A 22,607-nucleotide genomic window follows, 5' to 3' on the forward strand; every position below is an offset into this window, starting at 1 on the left:
AGAGAAAGTAGTAATGCTGCTAAAAATTGTTAAGCGTGGAAACTTCCAGGAAGCCTTGTTCCAGTCCTGACTGGCCCAGGTGAATTCACCAGGGATGCTGCTCTTTCTCAGGGAGGACCCCAAAGATAACTTCTCTGATGTGGGAATCAAAAGGGTTTGTTAGTCCCTGGTCTATGAAGCATCTGGGCCTTCAAAATTCTAACCCCATTACGGTCCAGAGGCATGCTAATCCTCCTGGGAGCTAAGAGCTTAAGTCCGGGTACTGGCCCTGCCGCCTCCAAACTTAGGGGTCATCATGCCTTGCTTGGATAAAGCCAGAGTAAGCTCAGGGTGTCCTGAGGGGTTAGGATCTGTGTGCATCTTTCTAGGACCACTCAGAGCTGAGGGCTGAGAGGGTGGGGTATTCTTTTAGTCTGTGGGCGTAGTATGGCCGGGCATTGCCCAGAGCCCAGGAGACCGCTCTCCATCGGGACAACCGTCCCATTTCCCTACGGCTTCGGTCTTCTCGACTCTCCCGAGATGCAGAGAAGCCTGCCCTAATAGAACAGGGCTGAGGAGCCCGAGCCCGGCGCGCTTCGCACAGATCTGGCTTCGGACCATACTATCTTATCTTGCCCCACAAAGGGGCCAGCCGGCGGCATAGCTACTGCGGGTACCTGCCGAATCCTTCAGGGAGCTACTGGAGAGATACACTGACAGATCAGTCTCGCGCTCAGCTCCAGGAATCTCTTCGGTCGTTAAGCCCCGCCCCCATGGCTCGTCCAATCCAGACCCAGCTCCCGGGCTCCACCTCCACGTACTTTATCACCACTTCCGGTTCGCTCCCGGAAGTTGCGCTGTGGAGCCAAATTTGAAGCTCGCGGGGGCGCGGGGGCGCGGCCGCGAAGCTGGACCCGTCGAGGTTTCCTTGGCTGCCTGATCCCCTTTAGATCAGTCGTCATGCCTATCCGTGCGCTGTGCACCATCTGCTCCGACTTCTTCGACCACTCCCGAGATGTGGCCGCCATCCACTGCGGCCACACATTCCATCTTCAGTGGTGAGTGACCACAGTGGCGGGGCCGGGCTCTCGGCCTTGTACGGCTACAGAACTGAGGGGTGCTGGGTCCCCCGGCGGAGCCCAGACAGGTGATTAAGACGGCACTAGACTGATTCCCACGGTAGGTGGAATCAGAGGCGGGTCTGGGCAGGCTTCTCGGAGGAGGTAACTGCTGAACTGAGTCCAGGGAAACAGAGTTGGTTCGGTGAACATAAAGTAGGGGCTTCCTTGATCCGCTAGCAGAGAGATGTGACTTCAAAATTATTAGTCCGGGCAGAGGTGACTTTTCGCCAAATTAATGAGGGCTTTTTTTTCTTTGAGATAACCTGGAAGGCCTCTGGCTATCCGACTTGTGGTTTGGTTGATGATTTGGGATTATTCCACCCAGAGTCATCTCGTTGGTCGGACGCCTCAGTGTACTCACTGACGCCAAGAATCCCAAGATAACATGGAAGGAAGGGCAAGGGGGCACCTGGATGGCTCAGTTGGTTAAGCACCTGCCTTCGACTCAGGTCATGATTTCAGGGCCCTGGGACTGAGCAAGTCTGCTTCTCCCTTGCCCTCTGTGATCTCTCTCTCTCTCTCAAATAAGTAAATAAAATATTTAAAAAAAAAAAAAAAGCCAAACAAACATGGAGGGCAAGGAGGTGCTCCCTAAACATCCTACTGACCGTTTGAATGTACAGCTGGTGAGGAAAGATTCCCTTAGCATCTGTGGACTGGCTGATTCAGAGCTCTTTTTTTTTTTTTTATTCTATTCATTTATTTGACATATAGAGATCACAAGCAGGCAGAGAGGCAGGCAGAGAGAGAGGAGGAAGCAGGCTCCCCGCTGAGCAGAGAGCCCGATGCGGGACTCGATCCCAGGACCCCGAGATCACGACCTGAACTGAAGGCAGCAGTGCAATCCACTGAGCCACCCAGGCGCCCCCAGAGCTCTTTTTTTTTAAAGTGAAATATAATTGACATACCATATTATATTAGTTTCAGTTGCACAACATATTGATTCATCAATTCTGTACATTAGTCGATGCTAACCACGATTTAATTGTGGTCACTGTCTGTCACTATACAGCAGTATTTTTTTTTTTTAGGATTTTATTTATTTATGGGGCACCTGGGTGGCTCAGTTTGTTTAGTGACTGCCTTTACCTCAGGTCATGATCCCAGGGTCCTCGGTCCAGCTCCCCATCAGGCTCCCTTCTCAGTGGGGAGTCTGCTTCTCCTTCCACTCCCTCTGTTTGTGCTCTCTCTGTCTAATTAATTAATTAAAATATTTTATTTATTTATTTGAGAGAGAGAGTGAGAAAACTGCAGAGGGAGAGGGAAAAGCAGGCTCTTTGCTGAGCAGGGATTCCAGTGTGGGGTTTGATCCCAGAACCCTGGGATTCTGACCTGATGGGAAGGCAGACACCCAACCTGCTGAGCCACCCAGGCACCCACCATACAACAGTATTATTGAGCATATTTCCTACGCTTTCCTTTTCATCTCCATGACTTATTTACTGATTTGTTTGTTTGTTTTTTAAACAATTTTATTTAATTATTTGACAGAGAGGGAGATCACAAGTAGGCAGAGAGGCAGGGAGAGAGAGAGAGGAAGGGATAGATTCGGGGCTCGATCCCAGGACCCTGCTATCATGACCTGAGCTGAAGGCAGAGACTTTAACCCACTGGGCCACCCAGGCACCCCATGACTTATTTATTTTATAACTGGAAGTTTGTACCTCTTCATTCCCTTTATCTATTTCCAGAACTTTTCCATCATTCCAAACAGAAACTGTATCAAAAAATGACAACTCTCCATTACCCTTCTTCCCCATTGCCCTCAAAACCTCTATTTTACCCTCTTTCTCCTTGAATTTTCCTATTCTGGGTATCTTGTGTAAGTGGAATCATACAGTTTTGTTCTTTTGAGTTTTGCTTACTTCACTAAGCGTAATGTTTTTAAGGTTCATCCATGCTGTAGCATGTATGAGAATTTCATTCCTTTAATGACTAAAATTCGATTGTACGGGAATACCACATTTTATTTATCCCTTCATCTGTTAAAGGATGTTGGGTTGTTTCCGTGTTCTGGCTACTATGAATAATGCTACAATGAACTGGTGTAAAAGTATCTGTATAAGTGCCTGCTTTCATTCCTTTTGGGTTATACCCAGAGGTGAGATGACTGGATCATATGGTAATTCTATGTTTAATTTTTTGAAGAACTGCTTTACTGTTTTCCACATTGACTGCACCATTTTACATCCCCAGCAGCAATGCACAAGTGTCCAATTTCTCTACATCCTTGTCAACACTTGTTATTTTCTGTTTTCGTTTTTTTTATAATAGTTACTAATGGGTATTTTTTTTAATGTGTGTGTGTTTACAGCTATCAACTTTCCTTTTAGCATGCTTTCACTGAATTCTGTAAGTCTTGGTATGTGGTCTTTTCAAATTTTCACTCATCTCAAGGTATTCTCTAATTTCCTTTATGATTTCTTCCTTGATCCATCAGTTATTTAAGAGTGTGTTAATTTATGTATTTGTGAATTTTCCAGTTGTGTTTCTGTTACTGGTTTTCAGTTTCATTCCATTGTGATCAGAAAAAACACTTTGTATGATTTTAATCTTTTAAAATTTATTGGTACTTGTTTTGTGGCCCAATATACGGTCTATCTTGGAGAATGTTCCGTGTGCACTAGAGAAGAATGCATATTCTGCTGTGATTGGGTGGAGTATTTGTGTGTTAGATCTAGTTGGTTTATGTTGTCTGAGTCCTCTTTATTCTATCCATTATTAAAAGTTTGGGTTATTGACCTCTTCAACTTTTATTGTATAGCTGTCTATTTCTCTCTTGAATCCTGTCCAATTTTCTTCCATATATTTTTTTTGGCTCTGTTATTAGGTACATGTGTGTTTATAATTGTTATTTCTTCCTGTTGTATTGTACCTTTTATCAATATATAAAGTTCTTCTTTGTTTTTTGTACCTTTTTTTAACTTGAAGTCTATTTTGTCTGACAATAACATAGCACTTCAGCTCTCTTTTTGTTACCATTTTTTTACTTATCCTGCTTGGAATTCATTATGGTTCTCTAACTTGTGGAATGGTTTCTGTAATTAGTTTTGGAAAATTATCAGCCATTATCTTTTCAGGTCTTGTCTCTAGTTCATTATCTGTTTTCTTTTCATATTAGTTTCTCGTTTGTTATAACAAATTACTACTAACTTGGTGGCTTAAAACAACCCAGATTTACTATCTTGCAGTTCCAGAGGTTAGAAGTCCAAAATGGGTTTACCAGGTTATAGTCAATGTTTGTAAGTAGATATATGCCTTTCTTAGCTCATGGCCCCATTTTCCATCTTCATTGCTCTCTGTATGACTCTGACACCCCTGCTTCGCTTAGGGACCCTTGTGATTACATGGGGACACACCTGGATAATCTCCCTGTCTCAAGGTTTGTTTTGTTTTGTTTTTTTAAAGATTTATTTATTTATTTGTTTATTATTATTATTATTTTTTAAAGATTTTATTTATTTATTTGACAGAGATCACAAGTAGGCAGAGAGGCAGGCAGAGAGAGAGGAGGTAGCAGGCTCCCTGCTGAGCAGATAGCCCGATGCGGGGCTCGATCCCAGGGCCCTAGGATCATGATCTGAGCCGAAGGCAGTGGCTTTAACCCACTGAGCCACCCATGACCTAACACGGAACCTAACATGGGGCTCTATTCCTGATCCCTCTGGGATCAGGACCTGAGCCAAAGGCAGACGCTCAATCGCAGACACTCAACCTACTGAGCCACCCAGGACGTCCCCTGTCTCGAGATCCTAAATCACATCTGCAAAATTACTATTGTCATATTAGGTGAAATATTCACAGTTTTGAGAAATTAGGATATAGACTTCTTGGGGAATGTGCATAATTCCACCTAATACTTTCTTTTTGGAACTCATTATATGTATGCTAGAGCTTTTCACATTATTTTCTGTATCTTTTACCGTCTCATATATTTTTCTGTCTTTTTGATTCTTAGTGTTTTTTCTTTCTTTTTTTTTTTTAAGATTTTATTTATTTATTTGACAGACAGAGATCACAAGTAGGCAGAGAGGCAGGCAGAGAAGAGGAAGCAGGCTCCCCGCAGAGCAGAGAGCCCGATGTGGGGCTCGATCCCAGGACCCTGAGATCATGACCTGAGCCGAAGGCAGCGGCTTAACCCACTGAGCCACCCAGGCGCCCCCTTAGTGTTTTTTCTGACCTATCTTTTCATTTTACTAATTCTTCAACTGTGCATAAACTGCCATTAAACTCATCCATTGAATTCTTAATTTTGGCCATTTTTAATTTTCGAATTTCTGTTTGGTTCTTATTAAGTTCTGCCATGCCACCTTTTAGTCTGTAGTTCTCTACTGATATATTTTTTTCTTTTCTAAGATAAACTCTACCCCTACCATAGGGCTCAAACTCACAATCCCAAGATCAAGAGTCACATGCTCTCCTGACTGAGCCAGGCAGTACCTGAGGTACTGAGCCAGTACCTCTACTGATATTTTCAGTCTTGATTTTTATTTCCTTAGCATGCTGTGTTACATTGTGTCTGACAATTCCCATATCTGAAGTCTTTGTGTGTATGTTCTGGTTTGTGTGCATAGTGCTTTTTCCCTTGTCTATTTGCTTTTTAAAAAAACTAAAATGGGAGTGCCTGGGTGGCTCAGTGGGTTGAGCCTCTGCCTTCAGCTCAGATTGTGATCTCCGGGTCCTGGGATCGAGCCCCACATCGGGCTCTCTGCTAGGCGGGGAGCCTGCTTCCCTGCCCCTCTCTCTGCCTGCCTCTTTGCCTACTTGTGATCTCTGTCTCTCTCTCTCTGCCAAATAAATAAATAAAATCTTAAAAAACAAACAAAAACAACCTGAAACATTTACTTTATGTAATTGGAGTCATACATAATATATGTTGTATCCGGCTTCTCTTCCTCCATGTTATGTGTATGTGATTCATCCATAATGTTGTTCTTAGATGTAGACTCACTCATTCTCATCGCTGTACCTGGGTACCTTTGAATTTATCTCATGCCTAATATATGGAAAAGTATTTACAGAAATAAACAGGCCTGGGATGATGGTATTACCCTCCAGAAAGGACTCTGCTTCTCCCTGGTCCCTGGTGGGAGAGTCTACTAGTAGGAGACTAATAAGAGTTTAAGGTTTGAGGTTTTGTTGGACCACTCAGATAGATGAGGTGAAGCTGGACTGTGTTTTGCTTTTACCACAACTTGTATTTACTTCTAGTGTACCCTGACTCTGAAAGTGTAGCCCTTTGGAGTCCTAGCTTAAAGTGGGTGTGTTATTGGAATCCCTATCTCTGAGGGACCCTGGGCTTTGGCTGCTGCTCCATCCTAGTCAGAGCCTGGAATGTTGACAAAAGAGCAAGCAGCTCAGGTCAGGACGGCCATACCAACAGGGCCAAAAAAGGGCCAACTGGTCAGAGTGTTTGTACCAGTGAGGCCCCGTGGGATGTACTGTCCCACTGTGATACTACACTCCTTGGTGGTCAGGCATCGGGTTGAGGAGGAATAAGTCAGATGCTGTTGTGGTCAGGGTGACTGCCTGGCCTGTACGTCTCTGCCCACGCAAGGGCTCACCAGTCTGCTTCTCTGCTTCCCATTCCAGCCTAATTCAGTGGTTTGAGACAGCACCAAGTCGGACCTGTCCACAGTGTCGAATCCAGGTGAGGGCGATGGGGTGAAAACACCTTTTCCTTGCCGGGGAGGAGGAATGAGAAAAAAATCTCTGAAACTGAACAAGATCTTTGACCTTTTTGGACCCTCATGGTTTGAGGCTGTTTAAGCCTTACTTGTGCTTTTGAGTGGCTCAGGAGACCTACTTGTGCCCAAGAATAGCTGGCAAATGGACTTGTTGCCCGGGCTGGTCTTCACCTAGCTAAATTTGACCTCCTTCCTTGCCTTTCCCCATCCTCAGTGCCCAGCACCTAGAGTTGGGATGTCTTTTGAACCACATGGGTCTATGGTGACATGACTTCAGTAACCACCAAACCAGTGGCACCAGCGTGGGGCACCTGCAGGGTTACAGAGCTCATCTGATTCCAAGGGATGTGCTGTGAAAAGTTAGGCCTGAGAACAGGCCTGGCTCCATGTTAAGCAGCATGTCCATTCCTGTCGGCCTTGCACATGACCCAGCTATACAGTCATACTCTCTCTTGTCCTTTCATCCAGGTTGGCAGAAGAACCATTATTAATAAGCTCTTCTTTGACCTTGCCCAAGAGGAAGAGAGTGTCTTAGATGCAGAATTCTTAAAGGTACCTGGGATTTATGTCATTCTACTGCACTGCAAGCCCTCTGAGAATTTACTCTCTGTTCCCTCCCAGGGTGGGTGTGTAAACTGTGGAGATAGAGTCTGGAGGGAGATTTGTAGAGGTTTCAAGGCAGAGGGGAAGAGAGCAAAGGAAATGTGATGATAAAGACCCAGTCATTGGAGAGATACACTGTTGGGGAAGAAGGGAGCCACGTGACTGTGAGCCTTCGCCCTTGGGATTTCAGAGCGATTCCCACCAAAGGCCAGAGTGTCTCCCTGAGGTTCTCTCATGGAGGTTATACAGCCATCCTTCCCAGCCCACCTTGCTGCTTGGACAGCTAGAAACCGATCAGAAAACTCTTCTAGTCCTCAGCCACGGAGGATGTGTGAACCCACTATTCACAAACCTGTCTGTGCCTCAAAACTGTGGGGAAGCTTGGTATATATCCAGTTGCTTGAGTCTTTCTGGAACCAGGAATGGAGGGCAGAACGACTGGAATCAGGATGTGAGCCAGGGCAGAAACCCACCATTCCTCCTATACTTCTTCCCTTCAAGTCCAAGATTTAACTTTCTTTGTGTACTGGGGGGACTGAATTGGTCAAAACCTCTTGAGGAAGTGGGATTGGGATTCACAATGCACCTGGACATGAGGGTTCATTTGCTGGGCATCTGTCAGCCCAGGGTTCATTTGGCCTTGGCCCCAGGTTGCTGTGATTTCCTTGGAACCTTCCTGCTTCAAGTACGTAGAGCTTTTGTGCTTAAAGCCAGCACGTTCATCGTCATGGTAACTGCTCCTGGTTTTAAGCTGTGTCTTCCCTATGATAAAGACAACAAAGGCAGCTTCCTTTCTTTCTGGCTTTCAAAGCCAGATCTAGGAGACAGAGAGGCAGCATCTTGAGTAGTCTGGAGCAAGGGCTTGCAGGCACCTTGCTTAAGTGTAGGAGGCAGGCAACTTGGGGGAGCTTTGGGTTGGTGTCTGTTCTCTGGCAGCCCATGCATGCCCTTCTCTACCCACCATTTGCTCTCCAGTATATTCTGCTGACACTGAGCCACCCAGCCACCAAAAGCTTTTGCCCTGGAGTCCTGAGTGGGGGATTTTTACAGAAGGGAGCTCATCCCTCTACTGGGGCTGGTTTTTGGTATTGGTCACTGGTGAAATTCTGAGTCTCGTGCTGACCTAGAAAGAGTGATCTGGGGGAAGCTTTGCCTGAATTCCATCCAGCACCACCATGAACCCTTGACCAAGCCTTTCAGTTCTACAGTGCCTGGTTTTTCTGCTTATGGAAAACTTCTCTTGCCCATGGGGGTGTTGAGTGCTCCAAACTCCTGAATGGGAGGTGGACTCATTTCTGCCTCAGCCTCTCAGTGGTTCTGTGGCAGTGGCTCTGTAACTTAACGGCCAGGCTTTGAGAGGTTCATTTGACCCTCACAATAGTCTGGTTAGAGCCTAGCACGTGTGAGGTTTCATCCAGAGACACGAAGTTGTCCCAGCTTACCTACTTTATTAGGGTTGGAAGGTTCATGGTACACAGAGCCAGCTCAGAGCTTGGAGAGAAGTAGACTGTGGAGCAAGCAGGACCTGGGATAGAGGGAGGAAGTGGTGACCCAAAGTCCTTAGCCCTCCCAACGCTGTGACCCCAGTGAGTGAAGCCCAGAGAGTGTAAGGGCCAGCACAGGGCCAAGGAAGTGTTAGAAGCCTCTGCTGTGAGACTGATCCCACAGGTCCAACTTCACTTCTCTTGCCCCTTTCTGGCCCCTCTCTTGCCCTGTTCTGCCTCCTTCTCTGTCCCAGGGTCTTATACTTGAGATTATTTTCCTCCGTCTTACCTACTTTTTAAAAAAAGCATAGAGATAAAAAAGCAAGACGTGGGCGCCTGGGTGGCTCAATGGGTTAAGCCGCTGCCTTCGGCTCGGGTCGTGGTCTCAGGGTCCTGGGATCGAGTCCCGCATCGGGCTCTCTGCTCGGCGGGGGGCCTGCTTCCCTCTCTCTCTCTCTGCCTGCCTCTCCGTCTACTTGTGATTTCTCTCTGTCCAAAAAAAAAAAAAAAAAAAAAAAAAAATTAAAAAAAAAAAAAAAAGCAAGACGTATCTCCACTGTGGGCCTAGCTTGGTCATGACATATATCAGGGTCTGTGCCTCCCTGGACCTGCAGGCCTCATTGTCCCCTCCTGGATCTCCCTGCAAGTCTTTGGAATGCTGTGTGGAAGCCAGGTATGATGCCTTTCTGCTTCTTATTGTGGATATTGCCTTGTAGAATGAACTGGATAACACCAGAGCCCAGCTTGCTCAGAAAGGTGAGTTAGTAAGAGACAAGGGGTCCTGGGAAGCCCCTGACCTCAGTGCTTGGGGGAGAGGCCCTGGGAAGAATGGTTCCAGTCTTCTGGTGAAGCTAGGGGCTCTCCCTTCTTTGTACAGCCAAGAGTTTTGCCAGCTCTTGTGATTGGCAGGAAAGGGGAAGAAAGGGAGGTGCCTCAAGCTGTCCACCTAGGCCCGATAAGCTTTCTCTCTTTGAGAACAAAGAGAGAGCCCCAGGACTGGGACTGGGAAGGGAAGGGACTACCAAATGGGATAGACTATTTCTAGGAGAGAGTTTGGCTGCTGAGTTTCGCAGGAAACCTGCTTGAGTTCTAAGATGATGAATTAACTAGATCCTTGGGAGTGGAGAGCAGTGAAATCTTTACTCAAGTAGTTCTAAGCAGCAGAAAGAGGGTCTCATCCCATGCATGAAGAGACTCTGGCTTAGATTCCCTGGCTTGGTGTGTGCCAGAGAGAGAAGCAGGTCACCCAACTTGCTGACTGGAGACTTGTTCCTTACATGGCTCTGGGGTGCGGTGCTGGAGCCCAAGGGCTCAGGTTCTTACACTGATGAGTGAACAGGCCTTCCCCCTTCCCACCTCTGCTGCAGAGAAGGAGAAAAGGGACAGTCAGGTGATCATTGACACCCTGCGGGACACGCTGGAAGAGCGCAACGCCACCGTGGAATCCTTGCAGAAGGCCTTAGACAAGGCCGAAATGCTGTGCTCCACCCTCAAGGTGGGTCCCCAGGTTCTGTGGGCACAAGTCGGTTGGGCTCATCTTCTGGTTCTGCCTTGGTCATTACCTTTGTTTGTGCGGTTATAAAATGGAGGCAAATCCCTTCTTCCCTAGGCTACCCATTTTGTACCCATCCAGCCCGTAAGCAAAGGGTCACATTGGCATGCTTACGGATTTTGCGCCAGGTAGTATGAAGAGGTGAGGCCTTCCTGGCGCTTCTCGGAGGGTCAGCTCAGCCAAGACCTCAGTGAGGCTGGACCTTGTTTCCAAAAGTGGTTTGTACTCCACCGATGAAGCCAGACTGAGGAACCTTCCATTAGCACTCTAGTCCTTGGCTGGGCTGCTCTCTGGAGCCAGATCAAACAGCATCCCAGGGAGGAGCAGGGGGCCTTTGAAGTCAGATGTGCTGAGCTGACCAGGCAGATCAAAGCCTGCAGAGCAAGGCGCTCTAGACCCAGATGAATTTTGTATCAGGCTGGGTTGGTGAGCCTCTTGCTCTCTAAGGGGCATGAGGCGATTGATCTGAACCTGCAGTTGATATTCTGGCCTCGTAAGAAGGAGCAGTCCTTGCTGGATGCCATTTGAAAGGGAATGGGAGCCATCTTTGTGAACAGACAGAGCCCCAGGGTGTTCGTTGTCTCTGTTACTGCTTGGTGGCTGGGCTGGATCACGTGGCGTGGCCAGTGGGAGGGAAGGAGTGAATCAGTACTTGACCGCAGAGCAGGCATCTTCGATGGCATTCCCAGGTCAGAGATGGAGTGCTTTTGTGCTGAGCCTGGCCCACTGCCTCTGGTCCAGCTCTCCTATCCTGATTGGTAACTGTCCTTGGGTCTAGATGGTGGATAATGAGACCTGGATTTGTGTTTCTTCAGCTGCCTACACAACATGCACCCTGAGCCTTAGGCCCTGGGACCTCGGCAGCCCACAGTGGGCCTCTAGGTAGTGGGATGTGCCTGGGGTAAGATACATCTCGGGAGGAAGCAAGCAGGGAGGTGAAGGAGCAGCTGGTGTAGGGCGTCAGAGCAGAAAAAGCACAAGCCAGAATGGGGCCCAGGAGCCTTCCTTCTGCAGGGCTGGGGACACACGGTTATCGGCATTTGGAAAAGTGGACAGTTCCAGAGTAGAGTTCTCAGGATGACTTTAGCCGTTGGTGCCTGGGATCCTCCAAGCGACAGGTGGGCATGGGTGTGTTTGCTGTGCAGAAGCAGATGAAGTACTTGGAGCAGCAGCAGGACGAGAGCAGGCAAGCCCAGGAGGAGGCACACCGACTCAGGACCAAGATGCGAACCATGGAGCGGTGAGCCCGACACTGGGACCACCCTCAGCTCACTCCTCTAGCCCCAGGGCCCAGCTGTTAGGATTGCAGTGGGGCTTGGATCACTTCCATGGCTCAAATCTCCACCGGCCATGTGGAGCTGAGGCCAGGGGGGTGTGGGCCCCGTGTCCTCACTCGGCCTCGGGGGGCTCCTCCACTTGCCATGGGGCCCCTGGCCTCAGTCCTCCCCCTTTCTATTGCCTCTGGCCCAGTGACCTGGCAGGTCTTTGGCTCCAGAGACCCTTCTCCAGGGATCCCTGACCTTGAGGACCTGTCAGCACCCGTTCTTCCCTAGCAGCATCCCTGCAGCTGCGTTTGGCTCTGCTGCGGGGCCTTTCTTTGGGTAGACCCGCCTGCTAAAGCATGCTGGCAGGCCAGGCTGTCACCATAGCAACAGCAGCAAAGGAGAGCAGAGCTGCACTGGGTACCTACCCATCAGCCTCCAGATTCTAAATGTCGTGGGCTGGGTGTTTTTCAGGATTGAGCTCCTGCTCCAGAGCCAGCGACCCGAGGTGGAGGAGATGATCCGAGACATGGGTGTGGGACAGTCCGCGGTGGAGCAGCTGGCTGTGTACTGCGTGTCCCTCAAGAAGTGTGTACTCTGGCCCCTGTGGCCCAGTCCAGGAGCTAAGCCATGGCATCCTCTATTTTGCCCATCTCTTACAAAGCAGAGAAGGCTGAGTAAAGGGGCAGGCTCTGGAGCTATCCTGCCTCAGTTGAACCGTGATCTCACCTCTCACCATGTGGCTAGGAGTCAATTTCTTAGCCTCTGACCAGCTTCCTGCGTGGGGATAGTAATAATTTGCCTCATTGGGTTACTGAGACAATGAGTGTGAAGGGAAGTGTTATTCTTTTTTTTTTTTTTTTAAGATTTTATTTATTTGACAGAGATAACAAGAGAGGGAATACAAGCAGTGGGGGATTTGGGAGGGAGAAGCAGGCTCCCCACCGAGCAGGGAGCCCTATGTGGGGCTTGATCCCAGGGCTTGACCTCAGGACCCTGGGATCACAACCTGAGCTGAAGGCACATGCTTAACTGACTGAGCCACCCAGGAGCCCCAGAAGTGTTATTGCTAAGCAGACTGGCACCATTCTCTGAGCTATAAGCCCCATCATGATAAATGGAGCCTGTTTCCCATCAGCACTTACCGACTCTGCCTAACTTGAATCAGAAACTTTGCTCAGATTCGCCACTACTGTGGATGTGAGGTTGTGGAAAGGGGCCAAATGGCTAACAGGCGCAGAGGATCCCAGATGCCTTCAGTGAGGGCCAGGTGGTATAGCGGCCTCTTCCTGAGACCCTAGTGAGGGCGGGGCTTCCTGCATACCCTCTCCAATCACCAGGGCCTGCAGGACCGGCAGGGAACAGAGACTCCCCCCGCCCCTTGCAGGACCCTCCGCAGCCCCACCCTGTTGGGCTCAGGGTTCAGAGTAGGGAGGAGACCTGGCTGAGGGGACAGCCTGGGCTCTATGTTTGTTTGGTGCCGGGGTGCAGTCTGACCGGCAGGGTGCCCCATTCTGACATCCCTTTTCCTGGCTCCCTCATAGAGAGTATGAGAATCTCAAAGAGGCTCGGAAGGCCTCAGGGGAGCTGGCGGACAAACTGAAGAAGGACTTGTTTTCTTCCAAAAGCAAGGTAACAGTGGGAAACCAAAGGTGAGGGGTGTGGTGGCTATCCTTTTGTCGTGCTCGTTCCTGTCTCCTGAGCAAAGGCGTGGGCCCTGATGGTGCAGCAGACTCCATGGGGCCATTGGGTGGCCCACAGGGACTGGTTACTGGGCCTCAGCTCTGGCTCTGTGGCTTGTCCACTTAGGGTAGATGGTCACGCAGGCATCCCCCCCCACCCCGTACATGTACATTCATGATGCCCTCTATTCTCTCTGGCCTCTGGCACCTCTCAGCTGGCTGGAGAGCACAGATCCTGAATGTGACAGTGTCAGAGGCCTGCTTTTGTCCCAGGCCCAGAGTAGGAGGAACATACTGGGAACCCGGTTCTTTTAGCACAGCTGCTTTATCTCGGGGCCTGGTGCCTCCATGGGTTGTTGGGTGTAGGGCACAGCCCTAGTTTCCAGGCAGCCCCAGATGGGCACAGACAGGCCCCACAAAGCCAGGGTCTCCCTGTGTGTCCTCAGACTCTTCTGGACCCGGGGCTTCCTTGAGCGTGCGCTGGGTAGCAGCAGGTGGGGCCAGAGCACGCGGCCGCCTGCTGGCCTGGTCTTTATTCCCTATACTTTCTTATAGTTGCAGACAGTCTACTCTGAACTAGACCAGACCAAGTTGGAGCTGAAGTCGGCCCAGAAGGATCTACAGAGTGCTGACAAGGAGATTGTGGTGAGGGACATCCCTGGCCATACGTGAATGAGGGGTTGTTTGTGCGTCTTCCGAGAGCCTAGGAACCTATGTCCCAGTCTGTGGCGGTGGCTCTGGGTTCCCTGCATCCTCCTGACTCAGAGGGGGTCAAGATGTATACCTTGGCCCTGATTTGGAGCCTTGGCCTCCTCAGTAGGGGACAGACAGCACCGTGGGTCTTCTCCTACAGCCTGTCCTGTACCTATATCCCCAGGGACGTAGCCTCACCACAGGAGAGGCTTCACCAGAGAGGGGTTCTGAGACTGGTTGATCCCAGGTATTCAGGATGTTGGGGGTTCAGGCCTTGCCCTGCTCCCAGTGGGCTTGCCTGTTGTGCATGTCATCCACGTCCTTGGTGGTCTCTCTGGGCTTGCTGCCTCAGCCTTCCTTTCACAGTCTTCTCTTTCCTTCCCCAAGAGCCTGAAAAAAAAGCTAACGATGCTGCAGGAAACCCTGAACCTGCCACCAGTAGACACTGAGACTGTCAACCGCCTGGTTTTAGAGAGGTTTGTTGACTTTCTGGGGTGTACAGGGGTCATAAGCTGGAAGACTCCCCAGAAAGGGTCTTTACTACTCCTGGCTTTGGTTGGGTGGGTGGTCCGTGTGGGTGTGAAGGCTGTGGGCCTTCTGCCCTGAGACATAGCCAAGATGTAATTGAAAACAGCTTTGAGGCAAGCTCTGGGCTCTGACAAGGAAAGGTTGGCCAGAGAGGACCTAGGGACGGGCAGGGAAGGGACAGGAACGTTGACTGTCCGCACGCTTCCTGTTTATGGAATGCTTACCAAATGCATCTGTCTGCCCCAGATTCTGAAACAAACATGAAACTGGCACCAAAATAAATTCCTCGCTGCTCTCAGGAATGTGTGCATTAAAGCTGCCGGCAGGGGGAGCCAAGAGGCAGAGGGATGGGTGTCCCTGCCAGGACCGGCTGCCCATTCCTCTGGAGTGTTTCACAGAAGCTGACCAGCTAAGAGCACCTCAGGGCTGTCCTGCCTAGCTGCCCAGCTGCTGGCCCAGATGGAAAGCACATAAGCCAGTGGCCCAGACTTTTATTTGAGTCACTTTTCAATGTCCTTTGGAAAATCATTATGCTCCTTCTTCCTCACATACAATCAGTTGCTGGAGTCTACCTGGCTAACCTCTGTGGTGCCTCCTGACCGCATCCCCGGCCACCACCTGAAGGTGAGGCTGGTGACCATCCTCCGGCTTCTCCTGTCTGCCCAGATTATCAGCTCCTGGGCTTCACGTCATTCCCTCCCCCACCAGACACTCCCAGACCTCTTGGCACTGTACCTGAGGCACTCATGGAACCAGCCCATGCACACACCCGGCGATGAGTAGACCGGGAGCCACATCTTGCTCTGTGTTCCTCACATGAACTTCCTTACACGAACATTCCCCACTGGGGAGTGAGTGCCAACAAGCCAGGGTCCTCTAATTCTCATCATACCTTTAGTTCTTCAACCGTACTCTTTCCTTTTTACCTCAGACCCTCCAGCGTCTCCTCATGGAGCTAGAGCTGCCTGCTCACCCATCTGGGTTGGACTGAGAAACGGCTGTGGGAGTGTGATTTTCTGTGAGGTCCAGTGTGTTGCCGATCTAGACAAACTAGACTTTGTGTCTGGTTCTTCCTCCCCACTCCACTCTCAGAGCCCATGGCCACGGCGGCTTGAAAGCCCAGGTTGCACAAGGGCTCTGTCAGGAGCCTGGCTCGTGGAGATCTGATAGTCTCAAAGGCCATCTCATGTGGTCAGGCATTTAGAACTCAAATTGCCTCAAGGCAGGAAGTAAAAATCCTTTTCCTAGGCTGTCACTCCAGGCTGCTATCTACAAGCTCCACCGTGCTCCCTGCACTTCCCACTCCGTGGGCCTCAGGGCATTTCCACACACTTGTGCTCTGTGTCTGGCATCCACAGTAAGGGATGCCTCCAGGCTCCCTGGGACTCTGCATACCTGCTTTTGCTTACTTTCTTTACCACTCCGCACCAGAATGTGGCCTAGACTTCTGTAGCAGGTTCTCACTGAGGGCACACTGCATGTCAGGCCCTCTCAGTCCTCTTGGAGCTTGTGGTCCAGTAGGGTGGACAAACTGGGGGGGTCAGATGGCAAAGCCCGAAAAGCCCCCGGCCATGACAGGCCATGAGGACAGGCCAGATCCCCTGACAAGAAAAGTGGTGCTTATGCCATTTGTATCTAGAGGTTTCAGTGAGGGCTGAGCTCCGGCTCTCCGGCATGTGGGAGCCTCCAGGGCGGGCATCTCAGGCCCCCCGGTGTAGTGGGGTGTGGCACAGCTGTGGAGAGTGGGGTGCGATGAGGTTTATCAACCCTCTGGGCTGGGAGATAGTGGCAGAGGACTCGCTGGGGTTGGTAGATAGAGGCAGAATTAACAGATACTACAAGTGTTGCTGCGAATGCTCCTGGCTCCTGCTTTATGCTGTGGCTCCCAGAGGGGAAAGCAAAGCAACCAGCATGGCATGGATTTGAGGTGGGTTTGTGCAATCTTTGTTTTCACTTGCAGGCAAGAAGGGTAGAGGCTCCAGGGACCTGGCCAGGGAAAGGAAGAGATAGTCCAAGCTTCCCACATTGCTTACCCACCCAAATCAGTGCAGGTAGTTCACTTTCCTTCGATCCGCATGCCCCAGTGGGCTCCCGGCCAGGGACTCATACCCTCACAGGACATCCCTCTGTCCTTGATCAGTGGGAGTAGGGCTTTGGATACCCCCGATGACAAGGTCCCTAAAGGAAGGATGTTCTTGGGGCTGCCCTGCCACTCCCCAGAGTTCTCTGACCACAGGAGCGCCACCAGGCCTGGGTAGGCTGGAAAAATCCTAATAGCTGCAGTTTTCTAACAGAAAACCACCAGCCCTCGTTATAAAGGTAACAACATACTCATCATGGAGAATTTGGAAAATACGGACTTAGCACAGAGGTCGCTGTTGACATGTGATATATTTTCCTCAAGTCCTTTCTCTCTTAGTGGGGAAAGATTGAGGGGAGATGTGTGTGCACCAATACTGTACTTTCCATAGAATTGTTTTCCCAAATTACAGTGGCAAAACATACCTGACAAAATTTACCAGCATTTTCAAGGGCACAGTTCGATAACATTACATATGTGATGTGGTTTCATCTCCACCAGCCACCTCCGGAACCCTTTTCGTCTTGAAATACTGAAACTCTCTACTCATTAAACAAAAACTTCCAAAAAAAAAACAAAAAACAAAACAAAAAAAAAACTTCCATTTTCCAGCCCCTAACACCCACCACTCTACTTTGTGTCTCTATGATTCTGACTACTCCAGATACCATATTTAAGGGGAATCATTCGGTATTTGTCTTTTTGTGACTCGGCTTGTGATGTCCTCAGGGTTCACCCATGTTGTAGCAGGTTGGATGTGTATAGCACATCTTGCTTATACGTCCGCTGCTGGCCGGACATCTGGGTTGCTTCCACCTTTTAACTGTTGAGAGTATGCAGCTATGAACATAGCTGTGCGGATGTCTCTTTGAGATCCTGCTTTCAGCTCTGGATGTATATCCAGAAGTGGAGCGGCTGGATCATATGCTAATTCTATTTTTAGCTTTTCGAGGAACTGCTGTACTATTTTACACGACAGATGTACCATTTTATATTCCCACCAATAGTACACAAAGATTCCAATTTTTCTTCAGGATTTTATTTTTAAGTCATCTCCATACCCAATGTGGGGCTCGAACTCATGACCCCGAGATCAAGAGTCACCTGCTCCGCCCATTGGGCCAGCCTGGCACCCCAGGGTTCCAATTTTACCACATCCTCACCTACACTTGTTCTTTTCTGTTAGTTTGGGTTTTTGTTGTTGTTTCTAGCAGCCATCCTCCTGGGTGTGAAGTAGTAGCTCATGGTAACTTTGCATCACCCTAATGACCAGTGATGTTGAGCATCTTTTCATGGGCTTACTGGCCATCTGTAGATCTTTTCTGGAAAAAAGTCTATTCAGGCGCTGGGCCTAGTTCTGAACTAGCTTGTTTGTTTTCCGTTACAGGGCTTCAGTTCTATCTATCTATATTCTGGATTTTAGTCCTTTACGAGAGAGATGATTTGCAAATAGTTTCTTCCATTCTGTGGATCACCTTCTTACTCTGTTAACAGTGTCTTCTTTTTTTTTAAGATTTTATTTGTTTATTTGACAGAGACAGAGACAGCAAGAGAGGGAACACAAGCAGGCGGAGTGGGAGAGGGAGAAGCAGGCTTCCCGTGGAGCAGGGAGCCCAATGCGGGGCTGGATCCCAGGACCCTGGGATCATGACCTGAGCCGAAGGCAGATGCTTAACAACTGAGCCACCCTGGTGCCCCGTGTCTTTTTTTTTTTTTTTTTTAAGATTTTATTTATTTATTTGAGAGAGAGAGAGCATGGGAGCAGGGGGTGAGGGACAAGCAGACTCTGCTGCAAGCCCAGAGCCCAGTGGAGGGCTTGATCCCACGACTCCAAGATCATGACCCGAGCCAAAACCAAGAATCAGATGCTCAACTGACTGAGCCATCTGGGTGTCCAATGGTGTCTTTAGATGCACACAATTTTAAATCTTTTTGGAGTCCAACTTGTCTGTTTTTTCTTTTATCACAGAGTTTCATATTACTTTTTAAATGTCACGTATGAGCATTTCCCCATGTTATTAAGTTTACTCTCCAAAAACACGAGTTTAATGTCTGCATCATATTCAGGCTGTGAAAGTGCCAGCCCTCTGGGGAGTCATTTGACCATTTCCAAAATTATGCCATTTGCCGTCTCCATCAGTCTGTGGGCACATCTCTGGCCTCTTGCACTACATTCTGACAAATGAAGCTATTTGGTCAAAACATAGCCTTTTGTTTGTACACTTGGGTTTTGTATGTGTTTTGCTTTCTTCCTTCCATGTCTTGAAGACTTTGACTGGTCCCATGACTAAAGCACTAAGCCAAGTGGTTTTTTCCATAGAGATTCAGGCTTCCTTGCAGGGTGGCCCTGAGCCAGATGTGGGCCCCAGACCCCTAGAACCAGGCCATCTCTGATGCTTCAGGGACTTTTGTCCTTCTGGACTGCCACGGTGGTCCAGAGTAACCAGGCCAACTCTGCCTATAGCCCAGCCCCTATGGAGATGCTGAGCCTAAAGCTTCGCAGACCAGCCTTTGGTGAGGATATTGACCTCAATGCCACCTTTGATGTCAACACCCCTCCATCCCAGGCCTCCAGCATCCATCATGGCCGTGCCAAGAAGCTCTGCCAAGAGATAGCACGGTAAGTAGTAGTCCCTGGCCCTGTCCACAGCCTCGAGGGAGGATAACGAAGAGGTCTCTGCTGGCCCTGCCCTTGTCATTCCAAGTGGCTGACAGGGCAGTGAGGGTCACCTCAGGTTGGCCATGGCTTTGTTTCTGACCACCTTTTGTTCCCTCTCCTGAGTTCTCTTGCTTGTTGTAGTCATCACTATCACCCTTTAAGCAAATGTGCTGTAATGTGAGTTGGAGAGAACCACAGGGGTCCCAGTAGGGTCAGGTCTGGGTTGATGATGCTGGGGGATGTGTGTGCTCTCCATACCTTGAATGTCTGCCCAACAGAGTCCTAGGCCAGGGACTCTGAACTTCCTCTTCTACTGTGTGCCTCTTGGGCTCATGCTTAGGACCATCTCAAATCATGGAGCCCAGGACTCTACCACCTAAGGGGGTATCCCATGGAGCAGGTATGAGAAACTGTAGGGAGCTGCAGGGGGCTGGGTGGGACCTGTACTAGGAGTGTAGAGGACTGGGAATGCCTCCACGGGCATTCCTTAATCAGAGACTTTGGAGATGAAAGAAAAAAATCAAGGTGTTAGGCAGTGAAGGTGGAAGACTACTGGGGAGAGGGCAAAATGGAGAGCCAGCTGGGCTCGCTACCTCTCCCCGCCCTCAGGGCTAGAGATACCTATGTCATAGGGAGTCAGGCATGGTAGCCGAGGAAAGCAACCCTTGGGCATATGGGCTGCTGTCAGGACCTACAAGTGCCTAGGGCACTGGTTTCTTGATGTTGTCTCTTTTGCTAGAAAGGGTAAGACATTTCTATCATCTTTAGGACCTAAAGGGGGGGGGGGGACCCAGGATGTTTCCACCTTGGATCCGCCTCCCCAGGGCCAAACTTGTAGCAAGTGGAGACTCTTCCCGTGGTCATCATGTAGCCTCACCACAGGCTCTGAGGGCAGGAGTGGAGGGCCCCAGAGCTGACAGGCCCAATCTTGGCTCTATCCTCATGGCTTTGAGAAGCCATATGGTCAGAGCTACGTTACCATCCTTTTACCCACCTGAGTAAATACCAGGAGAGGGTATTCAGCTGCTAGTGTCCTCAGGAATTGGATGGAAATACTGTGTCTAGTTCTGGAGCTGGGAGTGAATGGCCACGGCCTGGGCCATGATCACTTCTTTCCCCAGACCCTGCCTGCACAGATTATCTAGGAAGATGGCCTAGCCCTGTGTAATAACAGAGCTTTCTAAGCTCTCATCCAAGGGTCTTATGGAGCTAGTGGCCCCTCTCTGGGCAGATGCAGCTAAGCCTTAGCTCACGAAGTGCCTTCTGCTTGTATGGACATGACTGGGTTTCCTCCTGTGGGTGGTGAATCAGCGGGGCCTCCAGCCCCACCAGGACATACTATGGTGCCTGAGGCCTTGGGGAGCATTGGAATTGGCTTGGCTCCAAGTGGAGCCACAAGACTGGAAAGTGTTTCAACTTCCTTCTCCCCACTCTGGCAGCTGTGATCATGTCCAGCTGTTCAGAGACCTGCGCGTGGGGTGGGGCTGACCAAGGGGCCTTGCCCAAGCACACCACCATTACAGAAGCCGTGCCCCGTCGTGGCTCCCTAAGGGCTGTGTGCTGAGCCTGGTTTGCCCGGCCTTGTGTCTTCCTCACCTGCCTCTTGCCTTCATGTCTTGCTTTTGCAGCTCTCCCGTTCAGGACATCCCCAAGAAGATGGCCAAAGGCCCCAAGCAGGTAAGGCTTCCCAGAAGAAGTCAGGCAGTCGCCATCCAACCTTGCCAGGACTGAGTGTGAAGCTGGACCACGGAGGGGGCAGGGTCTTGCCAGAGCCCTCTCATTCCTGGCCCAGGACTAAAATACTTTGGAACTACCTGGGAACTCTTCTTGTTATCCTTTCTGCATACGGGTGAGGTGCCAGAGGTCCTGGTCCTGTTCCATTGCCGCAACCCACCCCCTCCTTTGCTGCCACCGGGCTCATGAGGTCTGGCTTTGGGGTTTGCCCTCCAGGAGTCCCAGCTCTCACTGGGCGGCCAGCGCTGTGTGGGAGAGCCAGATGAGGAGCTGGCCAGTGCCTTTCCTGTCTTTATCCGGAATGCCGTCCTCGGCCAGAAACAGCCCAAAAGAGCCAAGGCAGAGCCCTGTCGCAGCACAGATGCAGTGAGTATGGCTTCCCACGAGGGGCAAGCGCCAGTGCTCTTGGGTGGCCAGCCCCCTAGCCTATTAGTCTGGCCCACTCACTTCTTCCTTCTACTTTAGGTAAGGACAGGCTTCGATGGGCTTGGAGGTCGGACAAAATTCATCCAACCTGTATCCTTGTTCTGTAACATTGGACGGAGCTGAGCTAGCCACACCGTTCCTCACCTGTACCCTCAGCCCCCAGCCTGGTAGTGGCTACAGCTTCATGTGTGCAGAGCTAGACCTCACTCAGAGTAGAGCTGCCCAGCCCCCAAGCTTAAGCCTTTGCTGCCCAGTCTCTTCTTTAGGCCTCTTCCTTGACATCTTCTTCAGACTGACATATCTATGATCCGCCCACTGCCTGTGAAACCCAAGCCCAAGACTAAGCAGAGAGTGACAGCGAGACGAGCGCTCCCTCCCTCCCAGGCCAAGCTGGACACCTTCCTGTGGTAGTGAGAACAGTGAGCCAGACCAATGGCCAGATATTGTGCCTCCAAGTTACAGGCCAGGACTGGCTCAGCAGGGGGTATGGGGGGCATGGCCCCTCTTCCAGGACCAGCCCCAAGGGCAAGGATAAACAAAAAGATGGGGGTGAGGGTGAGGCCCAGAAGCCTTGCTTTTCTTGCACTCACCCTGCCTGTCCCCCCCACCCCAACTGGGTCTACCATATTGGGCCTACGTGTGCCTCCTTATTCAAGGCTCCTATTTATAGCCGATGTGCCTGGGCTGCTGCTGGTTCTCAAGACTAAAGTCTTTTGTTGACTGTGTGGACCAAAGTGCCTGGAGCTTCTTGGGCAATTTCAGCCTGCCCCGCTTCTGCCTACTTCTGACTTGCTGCTAGGCATGGCCAGAGCTGAGCAGGATGGGTATGGTGGCAGGGAGAGGCTGGTTGGGCGGGGGAGGGGAGATTTCTATGTAAAATAAAAAAGATAGAATCTTTTCTTCATGTCTCTGGGAGTATAAATTTGCATCAACCTTTGACAAACCATTTGGCATAATTTTCTAAAATGGGACCTTCACCTAGACTCAGACTCAGTAGCCCTACCCTGAGGCATGTACCCCCTCATAGGGCACCAGGAGACCCCAGTAGGAATGAGATCACTGCAGTTTGTTTGTTTTTTTTAAAGATTTTATTTATTTATTTGACAGAGATCACAAG

The 22,607-nt window shown here is 50.0% G+C and overlaps 1 protein-coding gene across 1 annotated transcript; it reads left to right on the forward strand.

Moving 5' to 3' along the window:
* The first annotated feature begins 765 nt into the window (after positions 1–765).
* LOC122909415 (TRAF interacting protein) lies at positions 766–22,342 on the forward strand. The gene is made up of 15 exons (XM_044253544.1): positions 766–1,037; positions 6,693–6,750; positions 7,256–7,339; positions 9,591–9,630; positions 10,242–10,369; positions 11,572–11,666; positions 12,163–12,276; positions 13,233–13,320; positions 13,926–14,015; positions 14,451–14,539; positions 19,136–19,291; positions 20,959–21,007; positions 21,281–21,430; positions 21,530–21,580; positions 21,782–22,342. The coding sequence occupies exons 1-15, from the start codon at positions 940–942 to the stop codon at positions 21,899–21,901; spliced, it is 1,410 nt and encodes a 469-aa protein (XP_044109479.1). The 5' UTR covers positions 766–939; the 3' UTR covers positions 21,902–22,342.
* The last annotated feature ends 265 nt before the right edge of the window (positions 22,343–22,607 follow it).

The sequence above is a fragment of the Neovison vison genome, chromosome 6 (assembly GCF_020171115.1).
Source record: "Neovison vison isolate M4711 chromosome 6, ASM_NN_V1, whole genome shotgun sequence".
In the NCBI taxonomy this organism is placed as follows: domain Eukaryota; kingdom Metazoa; phylum Chordata; class Mammalia; order Carnivora; family Mustelidae; genus Neogale; species Neogale vison.

Bases quoted from the DNA above. Each gene is read 5' to 3' on its own strand.
- LOC122909415 (XM_044253544.1), top strand. From the start codon at position 940: ATGCCTATCCGTGCGCTGTGCACCATCTGCTCCGACTTCTTCGACCAC. The intron at 1,038-6,692 runs GTGAGTGACCAC...TTCCCATTCCAG, and splicing joins CACACATTCCATCTTCAGTG to CCTAATTCAGTGGTTTGAGA. The intron at 21,008-21,280 runs GTAAGGCTTCCC...TTTGCCCTCCAG, and splicing joins TGGCCAAAGGCCCCAAGCAG to GAGTCCCAGCTCTCACTGGG.